This window comes from Schistocerca piceifrons, chromosome 4, assembly GCF_021461385.2.
Source record: "Schistocerca piceifrons isolate TAMUIC-IGC-003096 chromosome 4, iqSchPice1.1, whole genome shotgun sequence".
NCBI lineage: Eukaryota > Metazoa > Arthropoda > Insecta > Orthoptera > Acrididae > Schistocerca > Schistocerca piceifrons.
This window is the reverse complement of record NC_060141.1, coordinates 817,196,404-817,215,062: the sequence shown is the minus strand read 5'-3', so window position 1 is coordinate 817,215,062 and position 18,659 is coordinate 817,196,404. Positions and strand designations below refer to the sequence as shown.

Below are 18,659 nucleotides of genomic sequence, written 5' to 3'. Positions count from 1 at the left end.
AATGCTGAAGAGTAGATAGATCAATTGCATAACTAATATGGAAGTATGAATAGAATTGGAGAGACAAGAAATTTGTGACGTATCTTGACCAAAAGAAGAGATCGGTTGATAGAACACATTCTGAGGCATTCGAGGGAAGTGCAGCAGCAAAAATCGTAGAGAGAGACCAGGAGATGAATACAATAAGCAGAGTCAGAAAGATATAGGTTGCAGTAGTTAATCAAAGAGCAGCACCAAACTAGTCCTTGGGCTGAAGGCCACAACAACAACTATTCATTCTCACCTAGGATACATGGCAACATTCAAACGACGTACATTTAAAATCTCAATACATTTGACCATTCTTAGTAGGGGAAATAAAACAGGAACAAAAAGCTTCAACTGAAAAATCTATTTTGTCTTAGGAGAAATGTCTCAGGAGTTTAACAAAATGTGCTACATCCCTCACCTTATCATTCAGTTGACTAAATTTCATAAAAAATGAGATACTTTTGTTACAACCTCTCTGTCTGCACATAGTCTATGTGCAGACCTTTTAGGTGGCTAGTAAACACAAGTTGTGATAAGTACAGTTCCAATGTGAGTGTACCAGACTGTAGTCTTAAGGAATTAACAGATATTACAAAAGTTCTGGGTCACTGCCTTATTGACACTCTACACCCTGTTTTTGCATTTGTACTCCATTTTATTTATAATTATATATGCAGCACCCCTCTTGCTTCCCAGATTTGCTGCAGTATTATATGTGTACAGTAATGAGTCATATGTGAAACACTGTTTCAATGTCTCTGTGTGTTTTGACCAACTGTCTTGGGTTTGCAACATTCAGTTCATTTTGCTTATATGAGGTACAGTTAAATTTTGTCAGCGTCTGTCACACATTTACATAACCACAATACAGAGACACCACGGTGGCGTGCACAATACTCTACACTTACACCCAGTTGTTTCTTTTCCTTTCTCATTCAACGGTGAGTTGCTCCTTGGGAGCTTGGATCCAGAACGTCCACCTATGGCTGAGAAGACTACACTGTCCGAACCTTGGCCTCTGACTGCAGTGCAGTATGTCAGTGCCCGACCTGATTTGGCTATGCTTAAGGCCAGCCACTTGCCTCACTTCTGAATACTCCCATGTCACCGTGGTAATGTGAACAATTGTTTCACTCTGTTCTTTAGACTTTTACACTATACTCTTAACATCTGTCCTTGATGATGACTACAAGTGATCATGACACCTTTTTCAATTAATATCTTTGACCACAACCTGTACTGCGGGCCAAGAAAATATGGCTATTGTTGCCCGATTTACCAGAAGTGATCAATACTGACCGAATATCTACCAAAACCAATATTTAACTATCACTCTTGACAGCTGTATCACAGTTGATAACCGTGAATCACTTGCACTCACCAAAATGATTTGGCAGAACGTTTTCATCTGGTAGTGACTGGTTGCGAGTATCCATACCAGGTACCTACTGTACCTCAATTTTACGGCCCGCCTAAGTGCATTTCACTTCCTACCATTTTTAGTTACGAAGTCCCATTTTATGTAAGACCAAGCTGCAACTGTCACTGCTCAAGCCATCAACAATATCACTGAATTAACACGATTCACGTTGTCCGTTGCACTTCACATAGTGTAGTCCGGGAACTGTCTGCTAGGCATGCCCAATGTAAAACTGACTGGGCACAGCCTGTGCTGCCCGAGTTGTTGTTGTTCCGCCGGCAGAGGGCACGGCCGAATTCTCGTGTGCCCTCTGGTGGATGGGACTTTACTTGCGGCAACTTCTGTCCGTGTGCGCCTCCCGCAATCTTTCTGGTGGCTACTGCAATCACATCTTGCTAAATACGCATCTTACGCTTACAAATGCTATGTGAAGTATGACCAAAGAGTTAGTGGGCAAAATTTGAATTGCAGGCCTCATGTGGTGAAACTTCAGCAATTTTCTTACTCTACCTTTCTACCAATTGGCACCCCTTGCTCTGCTTTTTCCTACTATAGGGGTAACTACCAATACTTTTTGCACTTATTCCTCAGAGCTTGTGAAAGACATGATGGGGCTGCCCGTTGGCATGAGTTGCCACCTGCTACCTTGCAGGAACCATTAATTAAAATCAATCACTCCAACACTAGCTCACTCCTGTTTGGGTTACTCGTGTAGAGTACCTATATCTCTACCATTCTATCTGCAGTCACTGAGCTGTGCTGTTACATTTGGAATTTCTTTTCAAAATGCACTGGCAACAGTAAGCTCAGCATTAAGTTGCAAGGGGCCTCTATTCACACTCTCCTCAAGGCACACATAATGATGATAGAGTGATATGTAGTTGCCTGAGACAATGTTGTATTTAGTTAGTAAATGTGCTAATTATCTGATACTATGTTTAATTTTATAGTGTTCCATACCTTGATGTTTTATTAATGTGATATTCTGTATGGTCCACTTCCTCGTTTTGACATTATTGTACTCCTGTGTAGCCTCCTGCTCCCTTTCAACACTTTTCACTGCTTCCCACTTTTGGAGAATTTGCACTGTTATGTTGCCAACCCTACTTGGCCATTTGAGGTGATGACAGCCTCTGTGGCTCCAATTTTTGTATTATATACCTAATGAAAGGATGAAAAACTACACTAAAAGTCAGATAGAGACTAGACATGGCATACTTTGAGCAGCTTATTTTCTTCTGCTACCGGCACATTCGCAGTTGTCTGTGCTGCCAAATATCGGTGTGCAAGTGCTGCTGCTCGCTATTAGGATAATTTTAGTTCGCCCCTATCTACTGCACAGCTACCTGTGTTATCCTTTGGTACTTTTTTTCTGAAGAAGAGTAGTCCCTGCCTATACTCTCCCAGTAATAACTGTTCACCGTCTTATCTATTCCTGCCAAGAGGTGTGTCACCTCCGTTCACACTATGTCAACCAGTCTCTCTCTCCAACACTCTCTAGTGAGAATGAACCCTCTCCAAATCTACCAATCCAACATGAAGTTGATGCAATATTATGTTGCTACCTTTAAAATGCTGCCCTTCACGCAATCCCAAAATGCTCCAACTAAACTGTTATAGTTTTATGTTCTTGGAACCCTGGCAAGGGTGCAAGCAGAATCACTCATATTGACTAAGTGACTGACTGCTCAAATGCAGCCATTACACCTGTGCTGCAAATGGGATTAGCTTTATGTTTCATGGTATGACAACCTATCTGTGTTGACCTTCAGAAGAAGGTTTTTCTCCCTCATGTGACCTGATGATTTCAACTTGTATCCCATATTCTGTAAATTTTGCACAGAGCAGTTGTTACCTCCGATTTACGGCACAAAAACACCAACGCCTTATCTAGCATTCATCCAGACCTAACTCCCAAAGCAGCAATCCATCCTGCCCTCTTAATTTACATCGTTCCTACAACCTGTACGGCCAATACAGTAGCGATACAGCAAAGGTATGTAGTGCACAATATGAAGATTGCCTGTGTCACTGGGGGACTGTTTAGTCCCCCTTAAACATCCCAACAACCACCACCACCTGTGTCACTATGGTTTGGATGAAAGATCATCAATCCTAAACCAGTTCAGAAATTATCTTCTCCTATCACTCACTCACACAATTTCCTTCAAACAAACTTCTAACCCAACCTTGCCCTAAGCTTGGTGCTGAATTGCTTAGCTTAACTTACAGTTACATTTATGGTAATGGTCTTCCTGTAAAGCACTGTCTTGTCAGTCCGTTAATATTGGAATTTGTGTGGAAATTGAACCTTACCCCATAAGCATCCCAGATTAACATTGTCAAATGCTATAGTCTACTATGACTATGTTATGATATCCTACCAACCAGTTGCCCCAGTGTGGCATTATCGCTCCCTCCTGTAAACTATCTGCTCAGTTGGAATAACACTTTAACATTACACTGAAACCATTTTACTGTATGTAACAGACTTAACTGCCTTACCTTTAGAGGCATGCTCCTGGAACAGTCGATTGGTGCCACTTAACATTACCAACGTGCTATTGTGTGTGTTGAAGATTGACACCAGCAGAAATATAAGTCAACTGTGACAATGCCTAGGTGTTTCTACTACTACAGTCCTAGAGTTGTTTGGTGTTATCCTCTGGTTTTTATACAAAACAGGTTATTGTAAATGTCCTTGTAAGCCACTGCAACCTGTTGTTCCTGAGTGCCAGCCACCAGGCTATTTTACCAGCCAATGAAGCAAGTACTAAAGTACAACCTCCCCCCCCTCCCGCCAAACAGATATGTAAGGATAGTCATTATGTTATTCATGTGAAGTAATTTTTAAAGGGAGTCTTGAGTTCAATTTTTTCATTTTTGAATGTCGTGGTCAAAGCTAAATTTAATGTTATTAGTAATGGAACAAAGTAGTGTTTTTCGCTACTGGATGTGTAGTAGATGAAAGGGAAGAAAACCTTCTTTCTTTGTGTAAATATCCACCAGATGAAGGGTTGCAGTTTTTGGGGACCGTACTGGGGTTTATTCCATCCCAGTAGGTGCTGCCAGCCACTACACCTGTGCAGTCCCACTGCATTGCGCAGCTGTACATTGAGGTCTACTTTGCACCACCACAGCTAAGTGGCCTGAGCCCTGGACTACAACATTTCACAACCCACTGCCCTTGCACACAGCACTGTCACCCACTAGCTCGCCATCCAAATGTGTCAGGCAAGCTGTAGCAAGGCCACAAACTACAAAATTCTAACTTTGTGATAACCAAAGAGACAATTTATTGTATCGACAATGATACACTGTGAGCTTTATATGGAGTCATATTTTAAGAACTGAAATATGCCCCAATACTTGCAAAGAAGTATCAAAATATTAAATCCTTCCTTAGTTCCAAGACTCCATTTCAAGCTGGAGTCAAAAGTTTTCTATCATTTAATCTCACTTAATATTTGTCGATCATTTAACAATCATACCTAATACCATACCTAACACATGCAGAAATGGGAAGGATGTGTGGGTGCCATCCACATTGGAGAGGATAGACATGATAAACAGTTCCGAAAAGAAAATAAAAAATTTCTCTTTATTCAGTACCTAGCTTGGACTCTGAGCAACTGCCCATGGTGGCGAGCTTTCAACATGGGATGATGACTTGTTAAAAGAGTTCCCATAGTGTGTGGTGCTGTATAAGGAACATGCAAAGATGTCGCCGTCTCTTGTTCACTGGCATTTGTCCTATTAACACGTTCCTTTTCCACTCCCTCATGCCACGAGTTAGACTTCCACGATCTGTAATTTGGGTTCTTGTGATCACCTCTCCCCTTCTCAAGGTATCAATGTATGCCCTCTTTTGGAAAAAACCTCCTCAGGCATCAGGCAGTTTTTTTGGCAGTTAATCTCTTGTCGATCATTTGACCACCTAAATCTGCGTGCCTGCTCCCCCACCTCTCATAACTATCTGCAGATAACTTTTAAAAGAGTGTGACACATTTAAATAATTGGGATGCATTTTTAGAACAGAAAAGAATGAAAACGTGAAACTAAGGCAAGGATCGCAGTGGCAAACAGAGGATAATTTTGGCTAAAGAGACGTGCTGCGCGGTTTTGAGGAGTTTTAAAATCAGACTATACCAGAGTGTAATTCTCCCAATAGCTCTTTACAAGTCTAAAACAGTTATATTAAGAGCACTGCTGGTCTTTGGGAGAAAGATATTAAGGAAAAAGATATACATAAAATTAAAAGCATACGTCAGTGATCACGTAGGCTTATTCTGTTAGTTTTCAGGAGAGGACAACCAAGTTCTGTTATTGACTTTATTTGTCTATTACTTCACAAGGTTTTTTTTTTCCTCCTTCAAAAAATTAAGACAGATTGCAGAAGTGAAAGGACCGATTTGTGATCCTGTACATGTCAGCTACCAATATATGAAGATTGTGACCTATATTCCAAGCCTCTGGACAAGAGTTTCCTTAATATTTTATTCTCTCACGTATTGTTTTTAATCAAACTTTCCCACTAAAAATCACCGTGTGTTTATCAGGCAGCTTCTGGTGCCTTTTGGACCTTTCAACACAATTATACAATTCTAAACTTTTATCACTTCTCTTCCAAATCACGATAATTAGTTTATAGTACTTTGTTGTAAATCTTGTATAATTTTGCAATCAATTTCTAAATGCTTATTTATCTTCTCTTAAAACAATTTTGTGTCATTCTTTGCTTGTCTAACCTTGTTTTCTTAGCCTACAAAATGTTCATCTTGTTGTGTGTAAGTCTAAGTTCACTTAATTTATTGTTTCTACAAATTTACACTGACTGTTTCTACTAAGTAATTTCTAGTTATGTCGATGTTACAGGACATTTCTCTCCTTAGATGCAAAATAATTTTATTGTAAGCATCACATGTAAGAAAATTTGAAGACATTTTACTATTTTGCTCATTAGTGATCTTATTTAGTGAATCTCAAGCTGTATATGTAATAACTCCATTGTTTGTTATTAGCATTTAGTTTGTCAAGTATTCAAAATATTCTGCAACATATTTTTTTAATTTTTTTAGGGCTACCTGTAAATCTTTTAATCTTTTCTTCAAAAGGAGAAGGAGAAGAAGAAAAACACAACCATCGAGCCGGTGCGACTATGTATAAAGTCCGCTAAATACAAATAAAATTGTTTTGCACCATTCCACTGCTTTTGCGCAACTGCGAGCCCATACCTATTCCTTCAGTATTGTTTCAGCTAATACACTGATAAACGAAACAATGGAAAATCCAGGATGGAATGTAACAATACGAGAGAAGAAAAGTTGCTATTCACCATATAGCGGAGATGCTGAGTTGTGATAGGCACAATAAAAAGATTCACACAATCATAGCTTCCGGCCATTAAAGCCTTTGTCAGCAGTACACACACACACACACATACACACACACACACACACTCTCTCTCTCTCTCTCTCTCTCTCTCTCTCTCTCTCTCTCTCTCTCTCTCTCTCTCACGCAAGTGCAACTTGCACACATGTCTACAGTCTCAGAGAGCTGAAACTATACTGCGAGCAGCAGCACCAGTGCATGATGGGAGTGGCGACTGGGTGGGTGTAAGGAGGAGGCAGGGGCAGTGAGAGGGAGGGGTAGTATGGTGGGGGTGGCGGACCGTGAAGTGTTGCAGTTTAGACGGGGAGCAGGAGAGAAGTTGCGGAGGGGGTAGGGGGTAAGCAGCAGAAAGGAGAGAAATTAAAAGACTGGGTGTGGCGGTGAAATGACGGCTGTGTAGTGCTGGAATGAGAACAGGGAGGGGGCTGGATGGGTGAGGTCAGTGACTAACGAAGGTTAAGGACAGGAGGGTAACGGGAATGTAGGATGTACTGCAGGGGAAAGTTCCCACCTGCGCAATTCCAAAAAGCTGGTGTTGGTGGGAAGGATCCATATGGCACAGGCTGTGAAGCAGTCATTGGGATGAGGGGTATCATGTTTGGCAGCGTGTTCAGTTACAGAGTGGTCCACTTGTTTTTTGGCCACAGTTTGTCGGTGGCCGTTCAAGCGGACAGACAGCTTTTTGGTTGTCATGCCTACATAGAATGCAGCACAGTGGTTGCAGCTTAGCTTGTAAATCACATGACTGGTTTCACAGGTAACCCTGCATTTGATGGGATAGGTGATGTTAGTGACTGGACTAGAGTAGGTGGTGGTAGGAGGATGTATGGGACAGGTCTTGCATCTATGTCGATTACAGGGGTACAAGCCATGAGGTAAGGGATTGGGAACAGGGGTCGTGTAAGGATGGACAAGTATATTGTGTAGGTTCGGTGGACAGCAGAATACCATGGTAGAAGGGGTGGGAAGGATAGTGGGTAGGTCACTTCTCATTTCAGGGCACGACGAGAGGTAATTGAAACCCTGGCGGAGAATGTAATTCAGTTGCTTCAGTCCCGGATGGTACTGAGTTACAAGGGGAATGCTTCTCTGTGGCCAGACTGTGGGACTTCAGGAGGTGGTGGGAGACTGGAAAGATAAGGCACGGGAGATTTGTTTTTGTACAAGGATGAGAGGATAATTACGGTCAGTGAAGGCTTCAGTGAGACCCTCGGTATATTTAGAGAGGGACTGCTCATCACTGCAGATGCGACGACCACGGGTGGCTAGGCTGTACGGAAGGGACTTCTTGATATGAAACGGGTGGCCGCTGTCAAACTGGAGGTATTGCTGGTGGTTAGTAGGTCTGATATGGACAGAGGTACTGATGTTGCCATCTCTGAGGTGGAGGTCAACATCTAGGAAGGTGACTTGTTGGGTTGAGTAGGACCAGGTGAAGCAAATGGGGGAGAAGTTGTTGAGCTTCTGGAGGAATAAGGTGTCCTCACCTTCAATCCAGATAGCAAAGATGTCATCAATGAATCTGAACCAGGTGAGGGGTTTAGGATTCTGGATTTTTAGGAAGGATTCCTCTAGATGGCCCATGAAGAGGTTAGCATAGGATGGTGCAATGCGGGCGCCGTACCGTGGATTAGTTTGTAGGTAATGCCTCTAAAGGAGAAGTAATTGTGGGTGAGGACACAGTTGGTCATGGAGAATAGGAAGGAGGTTTGGAAAACATAGGGCACCTAGAAGGGTAGTGTTCGATAGCAGTAAGGCCATGGGCATTAGGAATGTTAGTGTACAGGGAGATGGCATCAATCGTGACGGGCACCGTGTGATAAAGGGAAAGGAACTGTGGAGAGTCGGTCGAGGAAATGATTGGTATGTTTTATATTCGATGATAGGTTCCAGATAATAGGTTGAAGGTGTTGGTCTATGAAAGCAGAAATTCTCTCAGTGGGGGCACAGTAACCGGCCACAATGGGGCGTCCTGGGTGGTTGGGTTTATGGACTTTAGGAAGCATGTAGAAGGTGCGAGTGCGGGGAGTGGTAGGGTTAAGTAGAAAGATGGACTCTGGGGAGAGGTTCTGGGATGGGGCTAAAGATTTCAGTAGTGACTGGAGATCCTGCTGGATTGTTGGAATGGGATCACTGTGGCATGGTTTGCAATCTATGCAAGAAAATGACCCACATTACCAGCTAGCAGCACAATGAGGCAGTTGCCTACAAGACAATGAGCAATCGAATAAACGGGTGGCTGGAATCTAATGCAGCAGCACTGTTTAATGTTTCGGGTGTGTCATTACTGTAGAGTAACACCTGTCCGTGGTGACAGTTCATATAATGAAAGTTATTTCATTGTTGTTTATTAAACAGCAGTGTAGCACATATTATGTAAGTTTGTTTTATCATTGTTTAATTAAACACCTGCTCATGTTATGAAAAGAATTTCTGTAATGCTTTATCATTAACTTTAAAAATCAAACAATGGAATCCCTCCCCATTCCTCCCCCTCCCCACCCCAGCCGCCTCCTTACCCCCACCCAGTCGCCACTCCCATTGCTGCTCGCAATGTGGTTTCAGCTCTCTGAGACTGCAAATATGTGTGTGTGTGTGTGTGTGTGTGTGTGTGTGTGTGTGTGTGTGTGTGTGTGTGGGTGGGTGGGTGCGCGCGCGTCTACTGCTGACAAAAGCCTTTATGGCCGAAAGCTATAATTGTGTGAATCTTTTTGTTGTGCCTATCGCGGCCTCAGCATCTCCGCTATATAGTGAGTAGCAACTTTCCTTCTCTGGTACTGTTATCATTAACTTTTATAGTCTCCTGTAATATTTCTTTAATCAAGTGCGTATTTCCTGACTTCACCTTTCTCATTTAAATGTTTTGAACTTAAAACAATTTCAACAATTTGCAAAAACAATTTTAACAGCTACTAGTTTAATTGTTCCTCTATCACTATGGGGTTTTAGAATGCTTCCACAATTCTGTACATATATTCATATTTCACACCTCAGTTTTACACAACCTATACTGTTCGTGACATTAAACAATTCCCACACACACATGACCACTGTTGTCACTGGGTACTTGTGTCTTACTCTGGTCAGTGTGCTACAAATCAAGCTTAAAAAAACCTCCATTACTTTATATGTGGTTCAGTAAAGAACAAACATTTTAACAGCTTTCAAACAAGTAATAAGAGGTTCCTACATTATATATAGCAAATAATGAGATATTAAAATGTTAAACATATTTTTAAAAAATCTGTAAGATACTTAGGTTGGTTAATAGGTGCCTGAGAAAGACTAAATATTATGAATTGTACCTTATGGTAGGATTTTCCATCACTTGAATTTCTTTCTTGATTTTATGGAGCCGAATTCGAAGTTCTATTAGGTTGCAAGCTTTATTTTCATCCAAACTATCTTCATTGTCAATATCGTCTATATTTTCTTCCAAATCAGAAATTTTGTTCTGTATTACACGAGCCTCTGACAACAGTGACATGATATTTTCAACCATTTCACATGGTATTTTTCCAGACTTCATATCATAGTACCTACACATGTTGAATGTGGACGTATCTGCGATTAATATTCACACTTCATAATGCAGCATAAAATTCAGCTAAACAAGCAAATTCCACAAAAGTTTTGTGATGCCATTTTGCATCCAAACATTTAACATAATTTTATCTGTAATGACTATTTTAAGTGAACTGATAAAGTTTTCATATTCATACTCAATGTGTACAAAGTTGGTGATAATGTAAATATACCCAATCCTTCTAAACTGTATTATCACTTATAGTGCAATAATGTTTCAGAAAATAGTCAACATGAAAAAATAAATAAATAAATAAAAAAATTAACTAACATTTAAAAAATTTTAACAATCTGTTTGCAATGCAATGAAGTTGTCACATTTCTGAGAGCCACATATAAATACTTTTCCTTTCTGGACTCAAAGGAGATGAATAAACTATTTCAAACTGACACTGAACTCAAAAACATTCCACTAAGCAGTGTTACCTAGAAGGTAGTATGATTACCAAAAGAAAACTGTAGTACTGAAAGACATATGAAACATGGTAGAATTTAAGGTATGTAGCAGTAACATTGGAAAAATCCTTGTCCAAAGCTTATCAACTGTTCAAAAACTCAGGAAAAAACCTCACAATTTAGCAATGGCTCAATCAGTGCAGCCTGCCTCTGCCAACAAATATGCCTATTTCAGGTCATTTTAATGGAACTGCTGACTCAATGAAATAGTGAAAGAAAATGCTGATTACAAATTGTCATTCCTCTCCTCAACTCCTTAATATCATCATTAGCAGCAGCAGTTGTATGCCCACCTAGTGACAAAATCATGAAACATGATTCTCAGAAGAAGTTTCAGAGTTGTTCCATGACTTTTCCTCATGTTCTACGACTGTCGTGTTACAACAGTCCAAGTCCCAGGTTCCCTATCAAAATGGGGAATGTGCGACAATGTTGTGCGACTTATTGTAGTCGGTACATTTTCTGAGTCAACTTCTATTTGATTGCCGTGAAGACAACATCAAATATAATTGATGTTTCAGGCCCTCTCAGGTCTGGAATGCAATATCTCAAGACCGGAAAAATAGAGGCAAAAGGAGGGATGCTATGGGACATTTGGTGAAAAATCATGAAACGTCCAAAACACAAAATAGAAAAAATACACAAGTTAATAACCACAATTCAAGAGACAACAGAAGAAGCTGTGAGGGGGAGGCAGTTTTTCTCCAAAAAAAGTGAAATTTATTAGGTCATCGCTCATTTTAATTTTTCCTTCAAAACATGGAATCTGGAGGAAGCCAGCATTTGTATTGTGATAAAGATGGATATCAACCATAAATGTAGCCCATAAACTTGTATACTTTAAAAAAAAAATAAAAAAACAATTATAAAAATAAAACATAATGCCAACAAAAGTCCCGATTCTCACTTTTACAAAACCTTTCATTGAAATAATTACAACTTCACATGTTTCTCAGACAGCACTTGAGATCCCTTGTTTTGAAACTCTAAATGTATATTCATCAGGCTGGTAAGAGATTCATCCCTAGCAAGGAACCAAAGTGTGACAGCTATCCATACCAAGATTGGAATGGTTTCCCTAAATACTGTGGAATCTTTTGAAATCTGTTCTTCAATCATCTGCACAATGGTTTTAAAATTGGCAGGGTACATTCTTTAAAACTTTCTGAAAGCCATATTCTCTTCTATGGTACTTTTAATTTTTCAATAAGATTCATCATCATTTGTGGTTTTCAATGGTCAAAATCTGGAATGGATAGTCACTGCATTATCACGTTGCTCCATGTTGCTAGCTCTTGAAAAAGAGTCCTGCATTATATAACATTCTTACTACTTTTAAATTATCTATTATTCTCATAAGTTCATTTTGCTTGTCTTATTTGGAAACTAAGATCAGATGGCTGCGTAATTCTAATACTATTTAGGACATGCACAATGAATACATTGTCACCTTATGTCCATGTATGTACTGGCTGACACTTCTGTAAAACGACAGCAGCAGCACAACTATGGTTTGGTAGGTTCCCGCATGATTTCTAGAAAACAGTTGTCTTAAAGGCTCTTCATCCCACCAGAATATTGTTTTACAATGTTTGCTTCCTCTCTATCTTTATATTGATTTTTATTTTTTATTTGAGGTACTGCATTCTACCAACAAACACCGACTTCTAACTGAAATCATTTGTTTCCAAAGAGAGTTCATTATTATCCATGCCAACACAGGCTGAAAAATGGTTACACCCAAAACTAATATTCCTAGCAACATCGACTGTGATGGTGTTATCCTAACACATTATGTTCCGCAATGGCAGACTGTCAATGCACAATATCACAGTTCGTTTTTGGAGCATCTTTACGCATCTTTCTGCGCAACCCACCCGACAATGTGCGGATGCATACAGTGCAAGCTGTGGCTGCTCTGTTTGGTCGATGGGACTGGGAAGTATTGTACCATTCACCATAATCCCCAGACGTAAGTCATTGTGACTGATTTGATTCCAAAGATGAAGGAACCAGTACATGGCATTCACTTCAGAACTGTTCCAGAGATTCGACAGGCATTAGACTGCTCCATTTGCACCATCAACAAAACAGGCTCTGCTAAAGGTATACTACGCCTTCCACATCGCTGGCAACAGGTTTTACACAATACTGGTGACTACTTTGAAGGACAGGAACAGGTGCAAACATGTAACTCTTTTGTATCGATTGTGAATGTCAATAATTCCATTTTCACTTTTTACACAAACAATCAGTTTTGTAAAGGCTCTAAAAAGAAATTTTCTTCTGTCTCATACCAGTCCAATGATATAATGTGCACAGGTATCTTCTCTCATAGTGTAAATGTGTGTCACATCAACCATGCTACAAAAAGGTGATAGTACTGTCAGACAAACTGATATGAAACTTACAGGTTTAGTCGTTCATTGAGATGTGCATCAATCCAATTCTGGCTATTATCTTCAGTGTCCCATGGAAACCATAAGTGGTTATAAAAAAACCTACAAAATGAAAATTTATTGATAAGTAATTACAATGTAAGACACAACACAGGATGTTTCAAAAAGGACTTTCCAACTTTGAAAACTTTAACTATTAGCCAACTGAATATTATTTCACTCTCACTAATAAACAACGAAATGTAACTTCAAAGGACTGAGTGATATAGAATGTTGACACAATCAGGAACATACATTTATTTGCAAGGTGTGGCATATTATTAGCATCAAACGGCTGGCTGCCTCTCATACTGGGACAAGGAAGAGCTAAGTTGGTGAATGAGTTACTTCGTTACTTGTTCCATACATCAAATTCACAATAAATGTTCAAGGTGGAATGTGTCAACAGAATTAATATATAACACTTACATTCCAATTAAGAATAAATAAATAAACAATAAAAATAATACTACTTGGAAAAAAATAATATTTATATGGCTACATGTTGGCCATTTACAGGTTTTTTCCACAAAAAGCTGCATATTTCACCCCTTTCTGTACCAGAGATATATTCATTAAAGAGTAATGCACACCATTTTCCTTTCTAGTGTTGTCCTTGTGAAATCTCCGTTACTCTCAAATTCAGGCAGATAGCTGATAACAAATCTCTTAAGGGACCAAAGGAGCCATGAGACTGTGGTTAATATTTCCTGCTGCTTAATGAGATTCATGCAAGATTTTTGTGTGTGAACACTGCATATAATTATAATTCCTTTCTTTTATGTGACTAATACTTTTTGCCCAAGTGAGGAGTTAATTGTTTCATTTATTGGACTACAAATATACATTGATGTGACATCAAATGATATGAGGGTTGCTCAGTCTGGTATGTGTATGTTCTTGATTCTGTCTACTTGAGTTTTCCAGGCTCCTGTTGTTATCAAAAGTGTACAATTTTTTTAGTAATGTCTGTGTCTGTTGGGTGAATGGCTCTGAGCACTATGGGACTTAACATCTGAGGTCATCAGTCCCCTAGAACTTAGAGCTACTTAAACCTAACTAAACGAAGGACATCACACACATCCATGCCCGAGGCAGGATTCGAACATGCAAGTGTAGCGGACGCGTGGTTCTAGACTGTAGCACCTATAACCGCTCGGCTACCCCGGTCGGCTGTTGGGTGAGGTGGTAGGATGCAGCACTTCGGAAGTTGATGAAAGGCCTTAGTGGGATATTATCCTTTTGAACCTTTGGCAGGGAATTTAGGATGGGTGCTTTTGGCTTTTTCTGTGTGATCCTTTTTACCTGGCCTTTTGAGAATGTATTTTTGATGTTTTTCAGTGTCTGCTGAATGTTTGTCTGGTACCTTGCTTTTGGGTCACTGGTACTTTTCATCTATAATTACAGTAATATTCTCTTTGTCTGCTCATGTTACTATGGCATTGTTCTGTTTTAATTTTTGTTTTAGCTTGATGGCTGTGATTTCCTCTGATAATGATGATAATAATAATAATAACAAATAACATTTGCTATACATGGATGATATAAAACTACTGGCAGCAACAAATCAGCAACTCAACCAATTACTAAAAGATAACAGAAGTATTCAGCAATGATATAAATATGGCTTTTGGAACAGACAAATGTAAGAAAAACAGTATAGTCAAGGGAAAACACACTAAACAAGAAGACTACATATTGGATAACCACAGCGACTGCATAGAAGCGATGGAAAAAACAGATACCTATAAATATCTAGGATACAGACAAAGAATATTGAAGAAGAACTAAAAGAAAAATATAGACAAAGACTAACAAAAATACTGAAAACAGAATTGACAGCAAGAAACAAGACAAAAGCTATAAATACTTATGCTATACCAATATTGACCTACTCATTTGGAGTAGTGAAATGGAGTAACACAGACCTAGAAGCACTCAATACACTTACACGATTACAATGCCACAAATATAGAATACATCACATACATTCAGCAACAGAAAGATTCACATTAAACAGAAAGGAAGGAGGAAGGGGATTTATCGACATAAAAAACCTACATTATGGACAGGTAGACAATTTAAGAAAATTCTTTCTAGAATGAGCAGAATCTAGCAAAATACACAAAGCAATCACTCACTCATATAAATACATCGGCTACACCACTGCAATTTCATAATCACTTCTACAACCCTTTAGATCACATAACATCAACAGATACGAAGAAAGTAAATTGGAAAAAGAAAACACTACATGGCAAGCACCCGTATCATCTAACACAGCCACACATCGATCAAGATGCATCCAACACATGGCTAACAAAAGGCAATATATACAGTGAGATGGAAGGATTCATGACTGCAATACAGGATCAAACAATAAACACCAGATATTACAGCAAGCATATTATTAAAGATCCCAATACCACAACAGATAAATGCAGACTTTGCAAACAACAAATAGAAACTGTGGATCACATCGCAAGCAGATGTACAATACTAGCAAATACAGAATACCACAGAAGACATGACAATGTAGTAAAAATAATACATCAACAGCTTGCCTTACAACATAAACTTATAAAACAACACATTCCCACATACAAGTATGCACCACAAAATGTACTGGAGAACGATGAATACAAATTATACTGGAACAGAACCATTATAACAGATAAAACAACACCACATAACAAACCTGACATCATACTCACCAACAAAAAGAAGAAATTAACACAACTAATCAAAATATCGATACCCAATAAAACAAATATATACAGAAGAAAACAGGAGAAAAAATTGAAAAATACATCCAACTGGCTGAGTAAGTCAAGGACATGTGGCTTCAGGATAAAGTGGACATTATACCAATTATACTATCAACTACAGGAGTCATACCACACAATATACACCAGCACATCAACGCAATACAGCTACATCCAAATGTATATATACAGCTACAGAAATCTGTAACTATTGATACATGTTCAATTACCCGAAAGTTCCTAAATGCAATGTAACATATACCGTACAGTTAAAAGGACGTCACGCTTGATCAAGGTCCGCGTCACTTTCCATTTTTAACCAGACATAACATCTGAGAAAGTAAAGAAATAATAATAATAACAACAATAATAATAATAATTTTAATGTCATTCGGCTGATTTTGTAATCATCTAGTAAAAATGTTAACATTACAAATTAAATAAAACAGAAACCCACTGGTGATGGCACAGAGATGTTGAAACATATTTGGGAACTTGGGAAAAAAAGGTGTTTTGCATAACTGGCCGACCTTACATCCAACAATTTTAACTGAAAACATGGTAAACACAAGGAGCTGCAAAAGCCAAATCATGAATATCTCATCACCCAGCCAGGCATTCCCCAGCAAGCTCTACAACAAATACAGGAACAGCTTAATGAAGCTTCAGAAGACCAACCTCAATATAATGTTTAATAAAAATTTCCTGTGTCTCAAAAGGAGGATATAAGATGAACATCAACAAAGGCAAAACGAGGATAACGGAATGTAGTCGAGTTAACTCGGGTGATGCTGAGGGAATTAGATTAGGAAATGAGACACTTAAAGTAGTAATGGAGTTTTGCTATTTGGGGAGCAAAATAACTGATGATTTCGAAGTAGAGAGGATATAAAATGTAGACTGGCAATGGCAGGGAAAGCGTTTCTGAAGAAGAGAAGTTTGTTAACATCGAGTATAGATTTAAGTATCAGGAAGTCGTTCCTGAAAGTATTTGTATGAAGTGTAGCCATGTATGGAAGTGAAACGTGGACGATAAATAGTTTGGACAAGAAGAGAATAGAAGCTTTCGAAATGTGGTGCTACAGAAGAATGCTGAAGATCAGATGGATAGATCATATAACTAATGAGGAGGTACTGAATAGGACTGGGGAGGGGAGGAGTTTGTGGCGCAGCTTGACTAGAAGAAGGGATCGGTTGGTAGGACATGTTCTGAGGCATCAAGGGATCACCAATTTAGTATTGGAGGGCAGCGTGGAGGGTAAAAATCGTAGAGGGAGACCAAGAGATGAATACACTAAGCAGATTCAAAAGGATGTAGGCTGCAGTATGTACTGGATGATGATTAAGCTAGCACAGGATAGACTAGCATGGAGAGCTGCATCAACCCAGTCTCAGGACTGAAGACCACACCAACAACAAAAATTGCCTAGCTCATAATATAATTCCAGACTATATCAAAAACTCTGTCAATAGCATGTCATCTGCACCAAAGAAAAAGATAAAGAAAGTGGAGATTATGTGGCTAAAACAAGAAATTAGGAAATTGTATACTAAGAAGCAGTCGCTCAACACTGAATTTTACCAAACACATTTAGAATTGGCCAACAAATTTACAATACCATCTCACTTTCAGGAACTAACACAGAGAGAGAAGAAGCATACACGCAGAAAGTAATGCAAGAAAAAGAGGAGAAACAAAACAGGAAACACAAAAGAATAATTAACAGCACAAACACACCTGCTGGAAACAATCACAACCAACAACATAAATTCCATGAAAGAAATATTAACCTAGCTGACATAAATCTTACTAAACAAGAAAACAGCCTACTAGAAAAAGGGCCAAAACACAACATTAACACAAATGTATCACCCAAAACAATAGAAAACCTCGTAACAGAGTCTGAACACATTATAAAGGAACAAGAAAGACTCAGCACACCAAATTTTAATCCAGACTTGACAACAGAATTAGTAGCTGCAGAAATAACACAGATAATCAGAGGAAATCACAGCCAACAAGCTAAAACAAAAATTAAAACAGAACAATGCCATAGTAACATGAGCAGACAAAGAGAATATTACTGTAATTATGGATGAAAAGGACCAGTGACCCAAAAGCAAGGTACCAGACAAACATTCAACAGACACTGAAAAACATCAAAAATACATTCTCAAAAAGCCAGGTAAAAATGATCACACAGAAAAATCCAAAAGCACCCATCCTAAATTCCCTACCAAAGGTTCACAAGGATAATATCCCACTAAGGCCTGTCATCAACTTCCAAAGTGCTCCATCCTACCACCTTACCCAACAGACACACACATTACTAAAAAAATTGTACGCTTCTGATAACAACAGGAGCCTGGAAAACTCAAATAGACAGAATCAAGAACATACACATACCAGACACAGCTACCCTCATATCATTTGATGTCACATCAATGTACATTTGTAGTCCAATAAATGAAACAATCAACATTACCACACAAAGATTAAAACAACAAGGAAACACACTCCACACACACAAACACACACACACACACACACACACATACACACATCAATGAAAT

At 39.0% G+C, this 18,659-nt stretch overlaps 1 protein-coding gene across 6 annotated transcripts in view; it reads right to left on the bottom strand.

Moving 5' to 3' along the window:
• The window catches only part of LOC124795113 (protein nessun dorma-like), a 224,006-nt gene that overhangs the window by 91,270 nt on the left and 114,077 nt on the right, over positions 1 to 18,659 (bottom strand). For 5 of the 6 annotated variants that reach the window (XM_047258967.1, XM_047258965.1, XM_047258969.1 and 2 more), the window contains 2 exons: positions 13,294 to 13,383; positions 10,147 to 10,380 (listed from right to left, as the gene is read on the bottom strand). In XM_047258967.1, the coding sequence (XP_047114923.1) occupies positions 10,147 to 10,380; positions 13,294 to 13,383 (324 nt within the window). The remainder of the gene's footprint in view (positions 1 to 10,146; positions 10,381 to 13,293; positions 13,384 to 18,659) is intronic. The other variant, XM_047258968.1, reaches the window with a different exon arrangement.